We start from the raw sequence: 18682 nt of genomic DNA, 5'->3' as shown, positions 1-18682 counted from the left end.
ATTACATTGAAAACAAGCTTTTGACAAGAAAAATCAGACTGCCATGTTCAAAAATATTTCCTATGAAAAGCACTTACATTTTTCTTTCTACTGCTTCAGAAATTAAAATGCATAGTGGGATTTTAATTGGAGTTTAATGTTCATCTTCCATATCTCTAGAATTTTATTTAATAGGGGTTACTTCATTAAGTAAAATAACTACAGCTACACTTTTAAAAGTCAGCCTTATGGATATCATGAGACACATACAAAAAATAGATGTCAGGGCAGAGTAAAATAAAGAGAAAGAGACTAAGATAAACAAAGCTTGAATATGTTTTTAATTCTAAACCAAACCTATGGTGGAATAATCCACTTTATTGTAGAACAATATAAATGGACTGAGATGAAAGCACCAAATAAATATAGCTTATATTGGGTAGGATTTTTTGTTGTTGTTGTTAAACAGTGTTTCTTTTGAATTAATCCTAATTTTCAGTTTACTTAGGCACAGCCAATTTATATAAAAGGCTTGTTTCCTGAGAGTTAAAACCTACCTGGGATCAAAAGAGAATATATAAATGGGAATGTTTGACTACAGGCTTTATTATTTGTGAAGTTAAATATCTCTTTACTATCTCAAAAAATAGGATTTGTATATCTAAATACCTATTGCATTTTCCCTCAAGGTATGCAAAGTAATTTCATCGATTTACTCAAGAAATATTTAATGAGGCTCTTCCATAAGTCAGGTCCTTCTGCTAGACAATGGTAGTGGTGATTATTTGCCGGAAAATAAATGAACTGGTATTCTGTACCTTTGCCTCCTTAGTGAATGCCTTTGACTTTTGACTACTTTCCCTCATCCTACTAAACTTTTATAGGAGGCTAAATTATCAACTTCCCCCAAGTACATGTACCTCTTGGTCCTACCTTGGAGTCCCCAAAAGACTATCTTGTGGCCTATAGGTTCCTCCAGGCCCTGTTCTCCCTCACTATTTCTTTTTCCTTAAATGCTGAGGTCTAAATATATACATGTATCTAAAATTATCATATGAGCTCAGTGATCCTTAAAAAGGATTGTTTAATATTAGACTAGTGCTGGGAGTATTAGATCATAAACTACATAAAACCTAGAGGGACAAAAACCTTACTTAGTTCTGAGAATTAAGCATCTACACAGAAAAGCCTATTTCTCTGGAATTGTCTTTATTGTTATTATTATTACTCCATACCTTCAGAGGTGGCACTCTGGGCTCTTCTCTTGGAGGCTGTTCTTTCTCAGGTGGGCTGCTGGATAACAGGTTCCGGGTAGACTGATCATCTTCTATCCTAGCCCTCTTTTCCTTACAGATTCCAAAACTGTGCTGCTCTGCAGTTTTCCTTTTTGATATCTCGGATTCTCTACTTTCATTTCTTATCCCATCGGGTGATTTGGAGGGCTCTGATAACTTGGAAGAATGTGAGGTCTCCAACCGATTCTGTGAACTCCCTTGCTTATGTGTTTTATTTCTAGAGCCTTCTGAAAATGAAGCCTTATCCACTGAGGAGACATATTGCTTGTCCTGTAACTTAGCTGATGGAAGCTCATTTCCCTTAGTCTCTGTTTCTTCAGAAAAGACAGATAGCTCCAATGGTGAAGATGCCCCTTTCTTTTCTGTTCTTTGCAGGATATTATGATTTTTTACCTTTATTATTTCTATAGAAGGAAGTTCTGGAATCGAAGCAGGGTAGGGCTTTTCAGTTTCAACATGTGATTTACAAGGCTGCTGATTCAGAGTCTTATTGTGCAAGTCTTCAGATGGAAATGCTTCAGGAACAATGGAGGACCCCATTTTGAGGGGTTCAGGAGTATTTGATAGAGTCTTCGGTTGAGAGAGAAGGCTCTCTCCCAGGGGCTTGGCAGGAGCAGAGCCTTCCTCTTTCTGTGGGGAGAGCGGTTCTTCAGATAGGGAAGGGGACTTTCTTTGCTGATGCATCATTCTCTCATTCATCGAAGAATTAGAAAGTGGAGATGTTTCTGAAGGAAGTGGCAAACTGGATATAAAAGTAGTCTCAGATGTGAGAAGCATGGAAGACACTGAAGATGTTTCTGATGTCAAAGGTAAATCAGACATGGGTGATGTTTCTGATGTTAAAGGTAAATTTGATACTGGGGATGCTTCAGATGTTAAAGGTAAATTGGACATCAGAGATGCTTCTGATATTTCAGGTGAAGTGGATATTGGAGATATTTCTGACATCAAAGATGCATGAAGGTTTTCTTCGGGGGGATTTCTCTGATTATATTTGTCTGCATTTTCAGTGCTGGACACCTCAGAACAAAACGTTGTCTCAAGGGAGGCTGGAGTACATGATTCCTCTGAGGTGGACTGGGTTTCCCCTCCTGGGGATGTCAGGCTGGTACAGGCTCCCTCTGGGCTCTCAGAAGAGAACGAAGTTTCAGAGATGCAAGCATTCTCAGAAAGCTGTTCATCAGGGTCACTCTGTAGCTCCATATCTACAGCAATTCCTTCACTGGGAAACTGACCTTCTAAAGAAGATGACGTTGTTTTTATTTTTGGAGTATTGGTCTCTAATGCAGCTTCTGACTCCTTATGTTCTGTGTCACTGACATGAGTCACAGATGAAGTGCAAGGAATGAGAGAGTCACAGACTTCTAGCTGATCGATAACAACTGACATTTCTTCCTGGGGAGATTCTGATTTTTCTTCCACCTTAACTTCAATATGAGGCAATATTTCTAAAACATCATTCATCATAACACAGGATTCCAAGTTCTCTTCAGGAGGTGCAACTTGGGGCTCTTCATGAGAGTTGGCTGGACTTTCAGACTCTTCAGAAAATTCAGGTATTGTCTTATGATTTTCATCCTGACATTCACAGATACTAGTCTCTACCTCTTCTGCAACTTCCTCCTGAATCACGGATTCTTCAGGGATCAAGATATCTTCTGATTCTGATTCCGCCATTACATCCTTACCTACATCTACCATAGGACAAAGCGTATCACAGAAATCAGGCTCTGGAGAAGTTGGACTTTTCATGCTTTTTGACTGTTGCTCTTCCAAGGGAGTCTGTGTAGAAAGACCTGGAAGGCCAGAGGTTCCACACGAACTTTCAGCTCCGTCATTGTTTGGTCCAGAAGTGAGCTTTATCGATTCCTCCCTTGACATGCCCAACCTGAAGAGAAATTATAAGTATTAAATATTATTCAACCACAAATAAGGTACAACTTGGAGGTATGGATATATATATACACACACACACACATACACACGTACACATATATATGTATATGTATACATGTATATACATATATGCATACATATGTGTATATATGTACATACACATATATACATATATACACATACACATTCTGTTGAATACTATATATAGTATGCAATATATAGTATACTATATATAGTGTATATATATACACTATATTCAATATATAGTATTCAATATATAGCATACTATATATAGTATTCAACAGAAATAAAAGCATTAGTATTCAACAGAAATAAAAGTATATATATAGTGTATATATATACTATATTCAATATATAGTATATATATATTTATTCAACAGAAATAAGAGCATCAAATTAATTTTATAATCACTAACATGCTTAATTTATGTAAACATGTTTATGATGACTTAGTTCTACTGCCTTTATAATCATAAATAAACTAAACTCTACATTTGGTTTAAAAAGGTATATATTTTCATTTTTACTTATTTATTTGATATAGATTTTTATTCTGGAAGCAAGGAGACATAAATTCTGCCAAATGTTAGTAAAAGGAATTTAAAATTTACATACTATAAAAGATTAGAAAAATATGGTCAGAAAAGCCAAATGTATAAGATCTAAAACTTTTAAAGTCAGAAAGCAGCACTATGTCTTTATCATAAAAAAACTGTAGGGCAGCCCGGGTGGCTCAGTGGTTTAGTGCTGCCTTCGGCCCAGGGCGTGATCCTGGAGACCTGGGATTGAGTCCCACATCGGGCTCCCTGCATGGAGCCTGCTTCTCCCTCTGCCTGTGTCTCTGCCTCTCTCTCTCTCTCTCTCTCTCTCTCACATGAATAAATAAAATCTTAAAAAAAAAACTGTACCGTTTTCAAAGGATGCAATATAAGCAAATAAGATTGATACAAGGTGGGTAGGTTGTAAAATCTTAAAACTGAAAAGACTTCCAAAGATTAAGTTCTCTTACACCAATGTACAAGGCATTACTCACCTTACTTTAATCTCTAAGTGTCTAATCTAAGACAATATGGAAATTTTGCAAAAGAGTAATGGATGTATTTGGTGTCAACAAAGTTGATTCTACTAGTTTACATTTATATGAGGCAAGACCTTAAAATTCTTTGATGTGATCTTACTATACAGATATTTCATAAAAGATAGCAAAGAATATAAATAAATAATCCAAACTAATATTCATGTCATAAGGAAAAGTTCATCAGAATTACAAAGATATTGTAAACCAATTTTTCCCATCATACTAAGTTACAATGTCAGCATCACATGGTAGATAAATAAGCTGTTCTAAAAGAAGTTAAATTCTTCAGACAATTACAAAGATAAGCAGAAGAGATATGTCTTTCTTAAGGAGAAAACGTATTTGACTGAAGAAATATAGCTAAGATAGTATTGATGCAGGAAAATATCTCAGTGAAACCTTCAACCTTTTGCTTAAATTCTCAAAATGAAAGGGAAATAAAACTGGATACATTTTTTGGATTGTATTCATTGACTTCTTTACTAACATTCAGAAGATTCTAAAAAGAAGATAGAAGATACTCCCCCTCATTCTTAGTCTCTTTTCTTTCAACTTTCCCTAAGATGGGTTCAAACGAAGCTACAATTTATAACTATCTACACTGAGAGGAACAGAATAACTACATTACAGATAAACTTAAAGCAAAATAATCAACTAGAAATATGGGGCTCGGCCAAGCAGAGATGCCACTGATACTAGGTTAAGTGTAGAATATACAGTACCTATCCACTGGCAGCCAAATTTCTGCTGGTTGGTTAATAAGGATCTAATAAATTTATTATTATTATTACTAATTCATATTAATATCATTAAATATAACAAATGTATGTAATATATATTATACATGTGTGTATATGTATATAATAGATATGTATATATGGACAATAGCACTGCATAAAATATGCTTATGTTGACATTTTATTATTTTCATTAAAAAAATAGATTTAAGATGGCATAAGGCATAGGTTGATTTTCACAGCACACCACATAACACCACAAAGGAAAACAGTTAAGTTCAGAAATCTAGACTGTAAACCAACAGACCAACCCCTATAACTGAGTTAGCATCCCTATGGGTGATCTCTTAAGTAACCAAAGCAAGTATAGAACAGTACTAGGTTATAAGCAGAGTAAGTCAATAAGAACCATAATAAAGACCTCAAACAAATAGCTAAAAACTAAAGTAGACAACTCTTAAAAACAGGGGAGTTTGGATGGCAACATTCTTGGGAAAACTTAGAGCAGTAAAAAGACACTTGTCAACTGAAAATTATCTGACGCTATGAAACATAATCCTTCATACACTGGAGCCAAGTAATCTAGAAGTAACAACATTAGAAGAGCACTCAATGAAATGTCCAAAATATCTCTGTCATCCAGTATGTAATCGAAGACAGAAAGAGACAAAGACCAGTGACATAAGGGGACAGAAACTCTATAGATAAACTACAGCAAGAAAAGGGTCAAAAAAAGAGAACTGTTTGTATTCAGCCCTCAGGGAGGTTACGTAATGGGGAATCATGCTTATTCACAGGATTGTAGCTGTTACTTCCAGGGCAGGGGCCCTTAACCTGAGAGGCATGGAAGTCTAGAAGCCCTCAAATTTTATGTAAAAAAAATTGTATGTGTGAATTTTTCTGAGAAGGATTTGTGGCATTAGGTGACTGAGCAAATCATTTAACCACACTGTGAAAACCTGGAAAAATTACTCAGTTTCACTGTATCTCAGTTTCCTAAACACTTTTTTTTTTTCCTAAACCCTTTTTTAATGTAAAAGTAATAACGGTGTCCATCTTACAGGACAGTTGGGTAGGTAAGTGAAATAATACTTGCAAAGCTCTTAGACACATATCAGAGCCAGATATGCTCAATCACAACATGCTGAATGGGGGGGAAGACCTCTGTCATGCGTAGTCTCTAGGGTACAGGCTCTCTGAGGGCAGAGCCTAAGAAGCCCTGTGAACATCTGCACCTCTGGCATCTAGATGAGATACTGAATCAATTTTGCTGAATTAAAAAAAAAAAAAAGTGCCCACAGTCAACCACAACTAAGGACCAGTGCACTGGAGGTAACTAGCTCAGTTGTACCTTTGCCAGCACTGAAAACAGTGCTCCCAACATTCCCTTTGTCAGAAATATCATCTTCCAGGTTCTTAATCCTGCTGGGCATCAGCATGACCTAGAGACCATCTAAAAATACATATTTCTGGGCTCAACTACTGGACATTCCCAATCAGTATGTCTGGCATGGGTCCTGGAAATCTGTATCTATTTTTAAAAGCTCCAGTGAGGATTTTGATGTAGACAGGCTTGAGTAATACTGCTGGTGACAATATCTGAAGGTATATAAGGAGCCTGCTGCATTTTAATTTTTGAGAAAACACATTAATTATCTCCTGTAAGTTTTCTTAAATATGTATATGCATCCACGGTCCTAGGATAGCAATGAAAACAAGCCTTCCTACTTGAGAGTACTGCTATTTAGGACACTCCACCAAATGCTAGCCTACTCTAAGCAGGCTGTTAATCACGTAGTTCCTTTTCAAGAGCACTCATATGAGACTCCTGATATTGTTTTCTCTGTTTACAGGGGGAAATTTTATGAAATGAGATCAATTGGTACAGATTTTGTTACCTGCAACCACGTCAGTGACATCTACACAAAACGACTTTCAGGCATGAATTATGTACCTGGGAGTTCAAGCACAAATTCCTTTCTAAGGAGGATCTAAAGTCACTGTCAATTGTCAGTGACTTCCTTCTTCCTTAGGGATCTGCTAGTCTCTGAGACTCTAATTCTGCTCAAGTATGATATGTCCCTTCTAAATGTGAGGCAAAAGCTAAACTACTTTCAATTTAATTCAGTTGCTACCAAGCTTAAGTGTGGCCAGTATTATTTTAAAGAGAAACACATAAAAAGAGAAATAATAAAAACCGGTTACACTCGGAGAGGAAGATAGATAAAGAGTAATACTTCAGGATCTTCTCCAAACACATGTATATGCACAGTCAACATTTTCAGAAAAATGTGAAAATTAAGTGTGTCTAAAACTACTTAGTTCTAAAGTATTCGTTAATGAACATACTTGGATTAAAAACAGGAGATTTTTTACTAGAATCTAGTTAAGAAAGCCATAATTGACTTCTATAGGATTTCAGGTGCTATTTTCAGGCCAAAATGAATTTTCATGGACAAGTTATAAACCCTTGAAAGCGCATTTTTTAAAAATTTAAGTGCTGATATGCCACTATAATTTTACCTGCAATTTCTTACACCGTGGGACTATTGCCTTTTATCGCAGGTTTATTAAGTTTTACAGCATATGAGTGTGCTATGTGAAGCAGAGAATTACATTTTCATTTCCTTCTGAGAGAAATGAGAAAAAAATGCTCTAGTACTTACTTTTCTCCATAAAACCTTTCAAAGAATTTTTCTTTCCAAGGTTCTGTTTTCTTTTCCTTCTCAATTTCTTGCCTTATCCGCAACTGCATTTCTGGAGTAAATTCTCCTAGAAAGCAAATGCTTATATATTGAGTCAAAGTGGTCATCTCTTTTGCCGAATAATAAAGAAAACATGTAATTAATTTGAGTAAGCTTTTATGGATGTTGAAAAGTAAAACATAGAGTACTGACAACATTTCTACAGCCTCTCTTTTTATGAACATGGCTCAAACAGTCATTTAGTCATAGGTGAACTTTAAAACCCTCAGCAAATATACTGTGTGCTAGGGGCTGTGAATGAAATGGCATATATTCAGTGTCCTTAATGAAATCAGTCTGGTGGGAGAAAAGGCACACAATTGACTATAATATAATGCTGAAAGCCCTGTATGGGCTGTAGGAATAAAAGCAGTGAAAGTACAGAAGCAAAGGCACTTAATTCTGCCTGAATCGATTAGGAAGGCCACATACAGGAAATGGTTCTTGAGTTAGCTTTTGAAGGATGACTAAGCTTTTATAAAGTAATTAACTCACAAGGCACAGAGATATGAATATGTATATTTATGTTCTTTTGAGTGGCCAATTGTGGGAACACAGGAGTAGGATGAAATGAAATGGGAAAGGTAGGCTGAGGCCAATTAACAAATACATGGTTTAAAGAGAGTTTTAAATTTTTCCTACAAGAGACTGAGGAAGGTCCTGACAGCATTCACTCAGGGAGGTCCTGACAGCATTCACTCAGGGAGGAATGTGGCCAAACAACTGGCTTAGAAACAAAACGAAGTGGAGGGACTCCAGCCAGGAGGCCACTGAATGGCACAGATGAGAAAGGAAGAGTAAAGTCAGGCCAGCAGCTGTGGGAATGTTCAAGGGGAATCAGATTCACAGCACAATTGACAATTCATGACCAGATCAGGAGAAGGAAGAGGACCAGAGGGATCATCAAGTTTCAAAGTGAGGAGCTCTGTGGACAGCGGTGATATTAACAAATAGGGGGCAGAAGGGACAGCAGACAGTAAAAGAAAGTGAGGTTAATACTGACATTACAGTTTTCAGGTGCTTGAAATCAGCTAGGGAGATCCAACAGGCATTTGGAACAGAACATGGAGTTAGGAAAAAGGAGTTAGAGCCAATATGGAAGTTTTTGGCATATGGACTACCAAGAAGGTGAAAGAGTCTGCTTTGCGAATGTGCACAGCTACAGGAGAAGGTACCCAAGAGAATGGTGGAGACATCATCATGTATCATTAGATGGAAGAACAGAAGCTCTAGAAGAAAACTGAGGAACGGCTATCAGCAATGCAGCCACAGGAAACAATTTAAAATATACTGTGAATGTCTTAGGTAGATCGTTTCGTTTCAAATTGGACGAGGTAAAAAAAAAAAAAAAAAAAAAAAAAAAAAAGGATATTGCAGAAGGAGCCTGAAATTTAAGGACTAAGAAGAGGAAACTGGGCTTTGCCATTAGAAAGTCATTAATATTCTCAAGGAGGCATTATTTCAGTTGTGTATAGTAAGTAGGGTCACACCTGATCATTACAATTTGAGCAAGTAAGGCAGTAAAATGATAGTACCATTGGTTATTTTTGTTCTTTCGGGAATCATGGTGACTAAAGGAAGAATAAGGTAAAGTGGTGGCTTTAGGGGGAGAGAGTATTAAAAGAAGACTATTCAAGCTCTAGGACATTAAGAGAATACATAATGCCTCAAGTAAGTGATTAAAATTACCATTCCAAAGAAAATCTAGCTACATCAAAATTTTTTTTATTATATTCCAGATAATATTATGCTTCCTTCAAAAATGCCAAGTATAACAAAGACTTAGTGAAGTCATTTGGAATAGAATGAGAGTTTTTACTACATTAAAGTATACGTCAGGGAGAGAAAAAGACTCAGAAATCAGAGAAAGGTGCAAGGCTCAGTACAATGTGTGTATTCAGATATGCCAAAGAATAATGGAAAAGAGAAATTTACCTTCTGCCAGTCGCTGTTTCCATCCTTGAGCTGCATATGCAAAGAATTCATTATTTAGTGCTGAAGAACTCAGGCGTAAAATTCCATCGCTTCCCATCTAGGAAATAAACGGAAAAAAACAAGATCCATCAAGGATAATTCAAAGCAAAAGTATGCAGGAAAGAAGTGAAAACAGGGTGTGTGCATGAGAGAGAAAGTGCGGGGTAGGAGAAAGGAAGAAAAGGAGCCTAGCAGAAGGTGAATTTCCTAGTAGAAAAAATGCACTTTACAGTGACTACTATAATGACACAAATATAACAATTTAAAGGAAATCTTTACTAGGCATTCCCATTATTGGTAGTGAGGAAAACAAATGCATGGGATTTCATCAAAACAGTTTTATATCTTTAGCATTTTACTACGTCCTAAGTGGTACCACCTTAATCACCATGTTTATACCTTTCTATTATCTTTTATTATTTTTATTTTTTTTCTATTATCTTTTATAAATTAAATTTTCTAAAATTTGTGAAAGCTAAAGAAATCCAGTCTGATCACTTGGATTTTTTTCTCTGGCTGAAGTTTAGACAAGAAAAAGTTCTAAAATATTAAGGCAAATATACCCACACTGTCATACAAACCCCCTCATACTTCTTTCCAATTTGGGTGCACACATACACACACACACACACACAAACAGGTAAATGGTAAAGTGTAAATATGTGAAACCGCATGCTATTAACTTCTTTCTTTAAACATACTAATTTTTTAAAAATTCACATGTAGAAGAGATTCAGATAAGCATCATCAAATTGGATGCTTTTAACTTTCCAATTATTTATTGCACCTTCTATGTGCATGTAGTCTGCTTGCTGACATTGGAGATAAAAGAATTGGCCTTGTCCTTGACTGGTTGCTTATATCATTGAGGAATGAAGATAACACAGTGTCAAACATTGGGTGAATGGGAATTAAGAAGTGCAAAAAATAAAAGCTGGAGGATGATATCTAGATGGACATGAGTGGTGAGGAAGAACTTGATACCAGAGGCGAAGCCAGGTCCTGCAAGATAGGATTTGGACAGAATGGCTTTAGAGATAAAGCATGTAGTGTACTGCAGAGATTAGGAGCTTTACTGCAGAGGCAGGACATCACAGACAACCAGGAACTGGACCAGGTATCAAGGTGTGAGGTGCTTTAACCTGCTGGTCAATGGCCTGGCTCCAATTACATTTTCAAAGACTTTCTCTTATTCCCATATATACGCTTCATGTGTCCTAATCTTTAATTGTCACTGCTACCTGAGATTTCTCATCCCCATGTTTCTGTCTATGGTCTTTTCCACACTCCATCTTCACCACAGAAATACTACTCCTCTCTTAAAATGTCACTCAACGCCTTCATGAACATGTCAGCTGAACCACCATTCAGGAGCAAAGGAGAACACTGAAACTGAAAGTCAGTATTATACCAACCACTCTAAACTGGATAATGGTAGATCAAATTCAGAAGAGAGATGCTGTGAAAAAACATAAGGTATGCTGAATGCTGCCATGACATGGACAGGGAAGCCGCAGAGTGGACATTCTAGGTTTCCTGCATCTAAGAAGATATGGATAACCATGCTAAAATATTCAATACACTTGGAAAATGTCAGGCAAGACTTTGTTCATTCATTGAATCACTGTTGACTCACTCAGAGCTATTTCATCTTTATTCAAGACACTTATTAAGCCACTCATATGAACCCATGTACCTGGCACGTGTATACAATTGCACTGAAGAAAAAGCCCCTGCCCTTATAGTGAATATATTCTACATATAGCAGATGCTTGTGGTCCCTGTATATCTCTTCCGCCTGCCTGGGTTCAGCACAACTATAATGCAGTTATATCACCATGCCAGTATCCCACCGCAGTGTCTACCACAGCCCTTTGATCTGAATGGATTAAGTGCCCCACCCTTCTTATCTTCTGATTAGACAATTCTAGGACTATCTGGAATGCAGTATACACACTGAACCAATGGATGACAAATGGATGACATTTGGTCCTGTGTCCCCAGTAGAACACATGGCCCTGGAAACCAACGGATGGGATGAGTGAATCTTCATACTATCTCTCACAGGAAACCACTGGCAGACTGTGTACTTTTGGTGCCCACGGTTCCAGACCATGTGATATTAAAAGTCCATGTCCCCCTTCCCCCAAAAAAATTGAAAAATTTTTTTTAAAAAAGTACATGTCCCCAGGGGAGCATCATTTTTTCTAGGGCAAGGTCTCACAGACTTGGCACTATTGTCATTTGAGTCCAAATACTTCTTTATTGTGGCAGCTGTCTGAATGTTGTAGGTTGTTGACCAGCATCCCTGGCCTCTATGCACTAGATGCAGTAGCAACCCCCCCTTCCCAAATGTGACAATTGTAAATGTCCTCAAACATTACCAGATGTGCCTTTGAGGCAAAATCATCCCCAAGTGACAATCACTGCACTATTGGACATGGTGAGGGCACCACTGCAGCTAAAGCTCTGCCTGGTTCCTCTGAGTCTCTCATGCTGGTGGGTCAGTAGGCAAAGAGAGGAGTTACCAGACAGGTGGGATAATCAGCACCAACGTGTCATGAGGAAAGAGGATTGTTGCCATAGGACAGAGGCAGAGTGAAGGATGTAGGGAACACTGGAGATTCACTAGGACCTCTCTTGGTGTTTCTGTATCTGGTGGTAACAAGTGAACATGGATTACAACAATGACAGCCAGAAATGGTAAGGGAGCCAAAGGCTCAGACTCTTCAGGGATGACAGTCTGGATGACTTCACCAGGCAAACTAGCAGAATTCCACTGGGTGTGAGGAAATTCAGAAATGGGTGACAGGGAAGGGGAATGAACTTCAATCATAGCCTTAAGACCAGCTTGAGACTAGCAGTATGTGTAGCTAGTCCACTAAGTCCCTGGTCAGAAGTCTGGTTCTTTGTTTTTTTTTGTTTGTTTGTTTGTTTGTTTGTTTTCCTTTCCAAAATACCATGACCAGCCACTCTTTACAGAACTAGTCACAGAGGGAACTTAACATGAAGCACAAGGTCTGAGTGGTAGAGAGGTAGACTGGACTGGACATTGGTGAATCTGTATCTAGCCTGCATAAGTATAGAGAAGATGGGGCAATGCTTTTCAGCGCACTTGTCCCACCCACACCTATAACACTCTAGGGTTTTCTTTGCTACAGATGCAGCCTGGAAGTGCAGAGTCTGGCCCTGAGGGCAATGCCCCCATCCATGGGAGACAAGGGTCTGTGGTAAAACGTCTTGCTTCCCTGTTGTCCTCTGGGACAACTCTCAGAGGGCCCTCAGCAGAACTGTGACTGAGTCATTCCAAGGGTATTTCCTCTTGTCTTCACATCATCTAATCTCTGGCTTCTGCTTCCAAACTAACTATACTCAAGTTCTTGTTCCAGGCTCCATTTCTGGAGGGAAGGGGCAGGGGAGGATCCTACTAAGTAAGACTCTGAATCTAAGGAGTTTGGGCTTTAGTCTCCACATGGAGATGACCCAGTGAATGTACCTAAGGTGAACCGGAGGCTTGAGGCAGAGCATATATCAGCATGGCGCCTCTGGCTGGTCACCTCCAAGTCCAAGTTAGCCCCCTGATTTACCTCTGCATATTAATCACCTTTTCAACATGTGCCACAATAGGGTAAAGGTGAGAAACCCTGCTCTAGGTAAAAGGAAACTACCATTAAAAAGGTCAAAGTTGGGAAGAGTCCAAAAAGATTTATGTTTAACAAGATAACTTTATTACCTGTGAAAAAGATGGAATGGAGAGGAATGCATAACAGAAAGACATCACCAGCAGGTAACAGAATACTTCCAAAAAAGGAAAAGAAAGGCAAAATCTTCAGGACTGGGTAGAGGGCTTTAGGACTGAGGATGTAAAGGTAATGGAAGAACATTTCAGCAGACACCAAACACGCTCAGGATGACTCCAGGAAATGGGGTGGATGAAAAAGGCAGCTGAGCTTGAGCACAAGTCTTCAAGCAGTGTTATGAAAGAGATCTAGCAAAGACAAAAGGATGAAGAGAAGACAGGCCATCTAAGTGTTATGCCTCTAAGAAGTCTGAAATTTTTCTGTGAATGTTAACTCTGAACGTCTGTCTGTGGTTTCGGAACCCTGAGAAAAAGCGACTTCACTTAGGAAGACTAAAAGGGAAGAGGTATTCTTATTGTGTAAATTTTAAATAGGACTAGTAGGTGGAAGGCAAGTTCCCTGAAGAGGTAAAGAAATTTGTTTGCTGTGAAGTGCATTTATAGCAGGCATGATGAATAGGTTAGAATTCTTCTATATTTGAGGACATGCACGGTACCTTATAATCTTCTATAGTCCATGCAATGCCTAGTGTATTGCAGGTACTCAATAAATTATTGCTGCCCTCGCTTTATGTAATGAAAGATTTAAAATTAAACTCCGGTAGCTGATAGGCAGGATTTTTGTCTCATGCATTCTCCCAGGCCAAGAGCATGATTAGTTATTAATTGAAATTTCAGCATAATTTTAAGACACAAAGAAATACCAGATCCAGATTAGCTCTGACAGAGTCTCAAGATTTCAGCACATGAAAATGCAAGGCAGTGTGAAATAAACATATTCAAAAATATGGAAGCTAGCCCTGAAGGAAAATGTTTTTCTTTTAAAACAGAAAAATAATATTAGCTGCCAGACTTCCAGGCTGTATGAGACAGCACAATTAAACATTAGGGCTAAATTGGACTTAGGAAATACGTGCCAATAAAACTTTTAAAATACACTATTAATTTTATGGCCTTTAAGAAATACTGTCCAAAAGACATAACATTTTAATGAGCTGGAACAATAAACATTTCTGAAAGATTTATTTATTTATTTATTGCTGAGCTATAAATTCTTGTTTTTCAGATTACCCACGCTAGAAATGTTCATTCTAAAAACTCCCTTAACTCTCTTCTAATGAAGTGTCTAAGCTATTGATAAATTATGCTTCCTTTTTAATTAGGAGGAAAAAACTCTGAACGTTTTAGTTGTTATAGAGGAAAATAAATACGAGTAAAGGGAAATTCATTTGTGTTGAGATCCTTTCACAAAGGTTCAAACTCCTTGTTCGTGAGTCTATAACTTGCCTTTGGTATTGATTACAGTAACATCCATTTTGTGGGATGGATGTCTGTGGAATTCAAAGGGTGGAAATCCCAATTCTCCTTGCACCGTAGCCAGTTTTTGAAGGTCGATGAATTTTAATTCCATACACGAATATATCTATGCTTAATAATAATCCTTCAGACCTCTAATATATTATCACTTTTTTCTTATTTTAGATTTCCTGTAAGTGATTCAGAATGCATGGCATGTGGGCTGCAAAATGGAACAGTGAGAGATGTGTTGGAGAGTTTGAAAATAGCCAGACAATAACGGGACACCTAGATATACTAAGCAATGTGGATTTCATTCTTCAGACAATGGGGAGCCATTCAAAGTGAAGCCACCTCACACTGCCTGTACGCAGGTAGGCAGGCTGCTGGTTTAGATGGGGTGTTCAGGATTGGCCTCTGGAATGCTCACTCTTAATAAGGGATATTCCTGTAGAAACCTGAAAAAAGCAAGGAAGCATTCCTGAAATCGCCTGGGGAAGAGTATGTAAAGTAAAGGGATGCCAATCCAGATACTGATCCTTGTGGGGGGCCCACCAGGAGATCTGAAAACCCGGAGGCACATTGGACTGAAGGCTACAGAATTGTGCTGGGCTGCAGACCCACTGTACAGACTGGCTTTTCCCCTCAAGTGAGCTACAAAGCCTTTGAGGGGATTCTGGTCTGAGGAATGGGAAATTCTGACATTTCAAAAGGATAGCTCTGACTGCTGTGTGTAAAAAAGACTTTAGAGTGGTGCCATCCAATGGCAACATAAATGTCAGCCACATACGTGATTTGTTTTCTTAGTAGTCACATTGAAACAATAAAAAAGAAGGTGAAATTCTAATAACATATTTTTTAATACCATCTATGCAAAATGTTATTGTTTTGATATATAACAGAATATTAAGATATTTTCATTGTTTTATGTATTAATTCTTCAATATTTAGTGTATATTTTTAAGCATCTCAATTCAGATCAATCATATTTCTATTGCTCAGCAGCCACTGGTGACTCGTAGTTACTCTACAGGACAGCATAGTTTTAGATGATAAAGACTTACAAGGACACAAGTATGTAGTTACTGTGGTGATCCAGGAAAAGGATGAGAGTAGCTTGGACTATGGTGACAGCAGTGGAAATGCTTGGGTTCTGATTTCCTTCTGAGGGTTGAACCAACAGAACTTAATGATGGATTGGATGTGTGGTAAGAGAGAAAGAGATCAGGCAAGGATGACATCAAAGACTTTTTTTTTTTTTTTTTTTTGGCTTTGGCTTTGGCAACTACAATTATAAAATTTCTATTTACCAAAATGAAGACAACAGTGAGAAGAGGAGGTTTGGTTTTAAACCAGTTGAGGTGCTAATAACAATTTTAAGCAGATGTCTCAGATATATCATTCTACATATAGTGTAGGGGATGCCCTGGACATAGCCAAGACTAGGGACAGAGGTTCCTGTTCGAGAATCATCAAGAGAAGGTCAAGGTATAAATGATGAAGTCTTAAGATAATTCAGGCAATGCAAGTAAAGAGAAGAGAGCTATTCAAGAGAGGTACAGGAACCGCAGACTGGATAGGGCTGAGTGCACATGTAATGAGTGGTGAATGAGACAAAGGTGTAAATGATGAGTCTCAGGCATAAAGTTTGGGTAAGTTGGTGAATACTGGTAGCAGAAATCAGGATGGGAAAAATACAAGGAGGAGCAGGAATGTGGACAAAGAAGTGATGGGATTTGTTTTGGATGTGTTGATATAAGGTATCTTAAAGGCATCCAAATAAAGAAGTCTAATCAATAACTAAGACTCAGGGCAGGAAGCTCAACAGTATGGGAGGGATCAATGAAAACTAGCAATTATCAGCAAAGAAGAAAACAAGGATATGATGAGAACATGGAAGAAGAATTTACTGGAATAGAAGACAGCTCTAAAGCAGAGCCCTGAGAAATACTGATCTAGAAGGAATGGGCAGGAAATGTAGATTCTGCTAGAAAGACCAAACAAAAGCTGTCTGACAGAGGTAGGAAGAAATGCAAGGAAAGATGCAAGGGAAGTGAGCTATATTGTATGTGTGTGCTAGTATCTATCAAACCATGTAGAATTTTTTAGGTCAACAGTATGTGCAGTATACTATGTAAGTTGTGGTGCCCAATTAAAAAAAAAAAAAAATCCATAGAGTCTTTATGGCAGACACAAGCCAGGCGGTGGAGACTAACCAGAAGGCAAATGCAACAGCAAAAGAGTAACAAGCAGATGAACAATAAGCTGTCATCACTGACCTTCTTTTTTAATTTTTTAAAAGTATTTATTTATTCACGAAAGACACACACAGAGAGAGGCAGAGACAAAGGCAGAGGGAGAAGCAGGCTCCCTATGGGAGCCCGATGTAGGACTTGATCCTAGGACCCCGGGATCATGTCCTCAGCAGAAGGCAACTGCTCAACCACTGAGCCACCCAGGCATCCCATCACTGACATTCATACTCCGATCAAGCACCCAGTACTCTTGAACTATGGACCCCAGTAAGAATCAAAGGTAGGATATTATTCATTCTAATAGGAAATTTTTCATTTTTTTACCTTATCACTTAGTAGAATTCAGGTGGCTCATAAGACTCCATAGGTATGCTCAAGGTTTATCCATAAGCAAAAATGTAATTCTTTAAGCATAAAGTTAGGCATAAAAATGAAAGAGGGCTGCTGATAAAGAAAGGATCAGTAAGGGAGACAGGACTGACAATAGACTAAGGATAATCTGGCCACTAACTTTTGAATGCTATTTCTAAAGCTGCATTAAGACAATATTTACTGGGGTGCTTGGATGGCTCAATGGTTGAGCATCTGCCTTTGACTCAGGTTGCGATCCCAGGGTCCTGGGATCAAGTCTTGCATCAGGCAAGGGAGTCTGCTTCTCCCTCTGCCTATGTCTCTGCCTCTCTTTCTTTCCCATGAATAAATAAAGCAAATCATTAAAAAAAAAAAAAAAGACGCCATTACCCAAACAGTACTTTGCAAAACAGTAATTTAAATAGGTAATTTTAATTTTAATGGGTAATACATCTAAAAGGAAATTAAATCTTTTTTAAACAGAGTTTATGTATTTATTTATGAGAGAGAGAGAGAGAGAACGCACAAGCAGGGGGTAGGGACAGAAGGAGAGGGAACCCTACATGGGGCTGGATACCAGGACCCTGAGATCATGACTTGAGCCAAAGGCAGACACTTAACCTACTGAGCCATACAAGCTCCCCAGTAAACTGATTCTGCTGATAGAATCAGTTTGTATTTATTAAATATGGTTAAAACAGTTTTCTTTACTTTCTAAGTACTTTCTAATGTACTATAGTTTATTTTTAATACCTAAGAATATACCTATAACGTGATATTTCTCCAATTTTTTAACCCTGTAATCCCCTTACAGAACAATTATCAATATTTCATGGAACAAGTATTCTTCAGAATATTTTGGGAAATGATGTGTTAAGAGCTGTAAATCAGTCAGAAGCAGTCAAATGAAATAAACCTAAGCACAATGAATATGCACATGTTAGATACTAAATCCCTGTTGAACAAGTGATCAAAAAATGCTCTCAGATCTGGACATGGGATAACTTTCACTACAACACAAAAATCAAATATTCAAAATAAGTAAAATAGTGAAAATAAAACTAGAGATTATGCTAAGTGAAATAAGTCAAAGACAAATACCATATGATTTTACTTATATGTGGAATCTAAAAAACAAAATGAACCAGAACAAAAAAACAAAACAAAACAAAACAAAAAAACCTCCCACACTCTTAAATACTTAAATATAAACTGGTGGTTGCCAGAGGACAGTTGGGTAGGAGATAGATGAAATAG

General features: G+C 37.8%; 1 protein-coding gene across 11 annotated transcripts in view; it reads right to left on the bottom strand.

Moving 5' to 3' along the window:
- The window catches only part of ASXL3 (ASXL transcriptional regulator 3), a 188594-nt gene that overhangs the window by 9859 nt on the left and 160053 nt on the right, over positions 1-18682 (bottom strand). For all 11 annotated transcript variants that reach the window (XM_072829175.1, XM_072829181.1, XM_072829178.1 and 8 more), the window contains 3 exons: positions 9686-9782; positions 7673-7778; positions 1215-3162 (listed from right to left, as the gene is read on the bottom strand). In XM_072829175.1, the coding sequence (XP_072685276.1) occupies positions 1215-3162; positions 7673-7778; positions 9686-9782 (2151 nt within the window). The remainder of the gene's footprint in view (positions 1-1214; positions 3163-7672; positions 7779-9685; positions 9783-18682) is intronic.

This window comes from Canis lupus, chromosome 6 (assembly GCF_048164855.1).
Source record: "Canis lupus baileyi chromosome 6, mCanLup2.hap1, whole genome shotgun sequence".
NCBI lineage: Eukaryota > Metazoa > Chordata > Mammalia > Carnivora > Canidae > Canis > Canis lupus.
The sequence above is the reverse complement of the archived record's forward strand: the minus strand, read 5'-3'. Positions and strand labels throughout refer to the sequence as shown.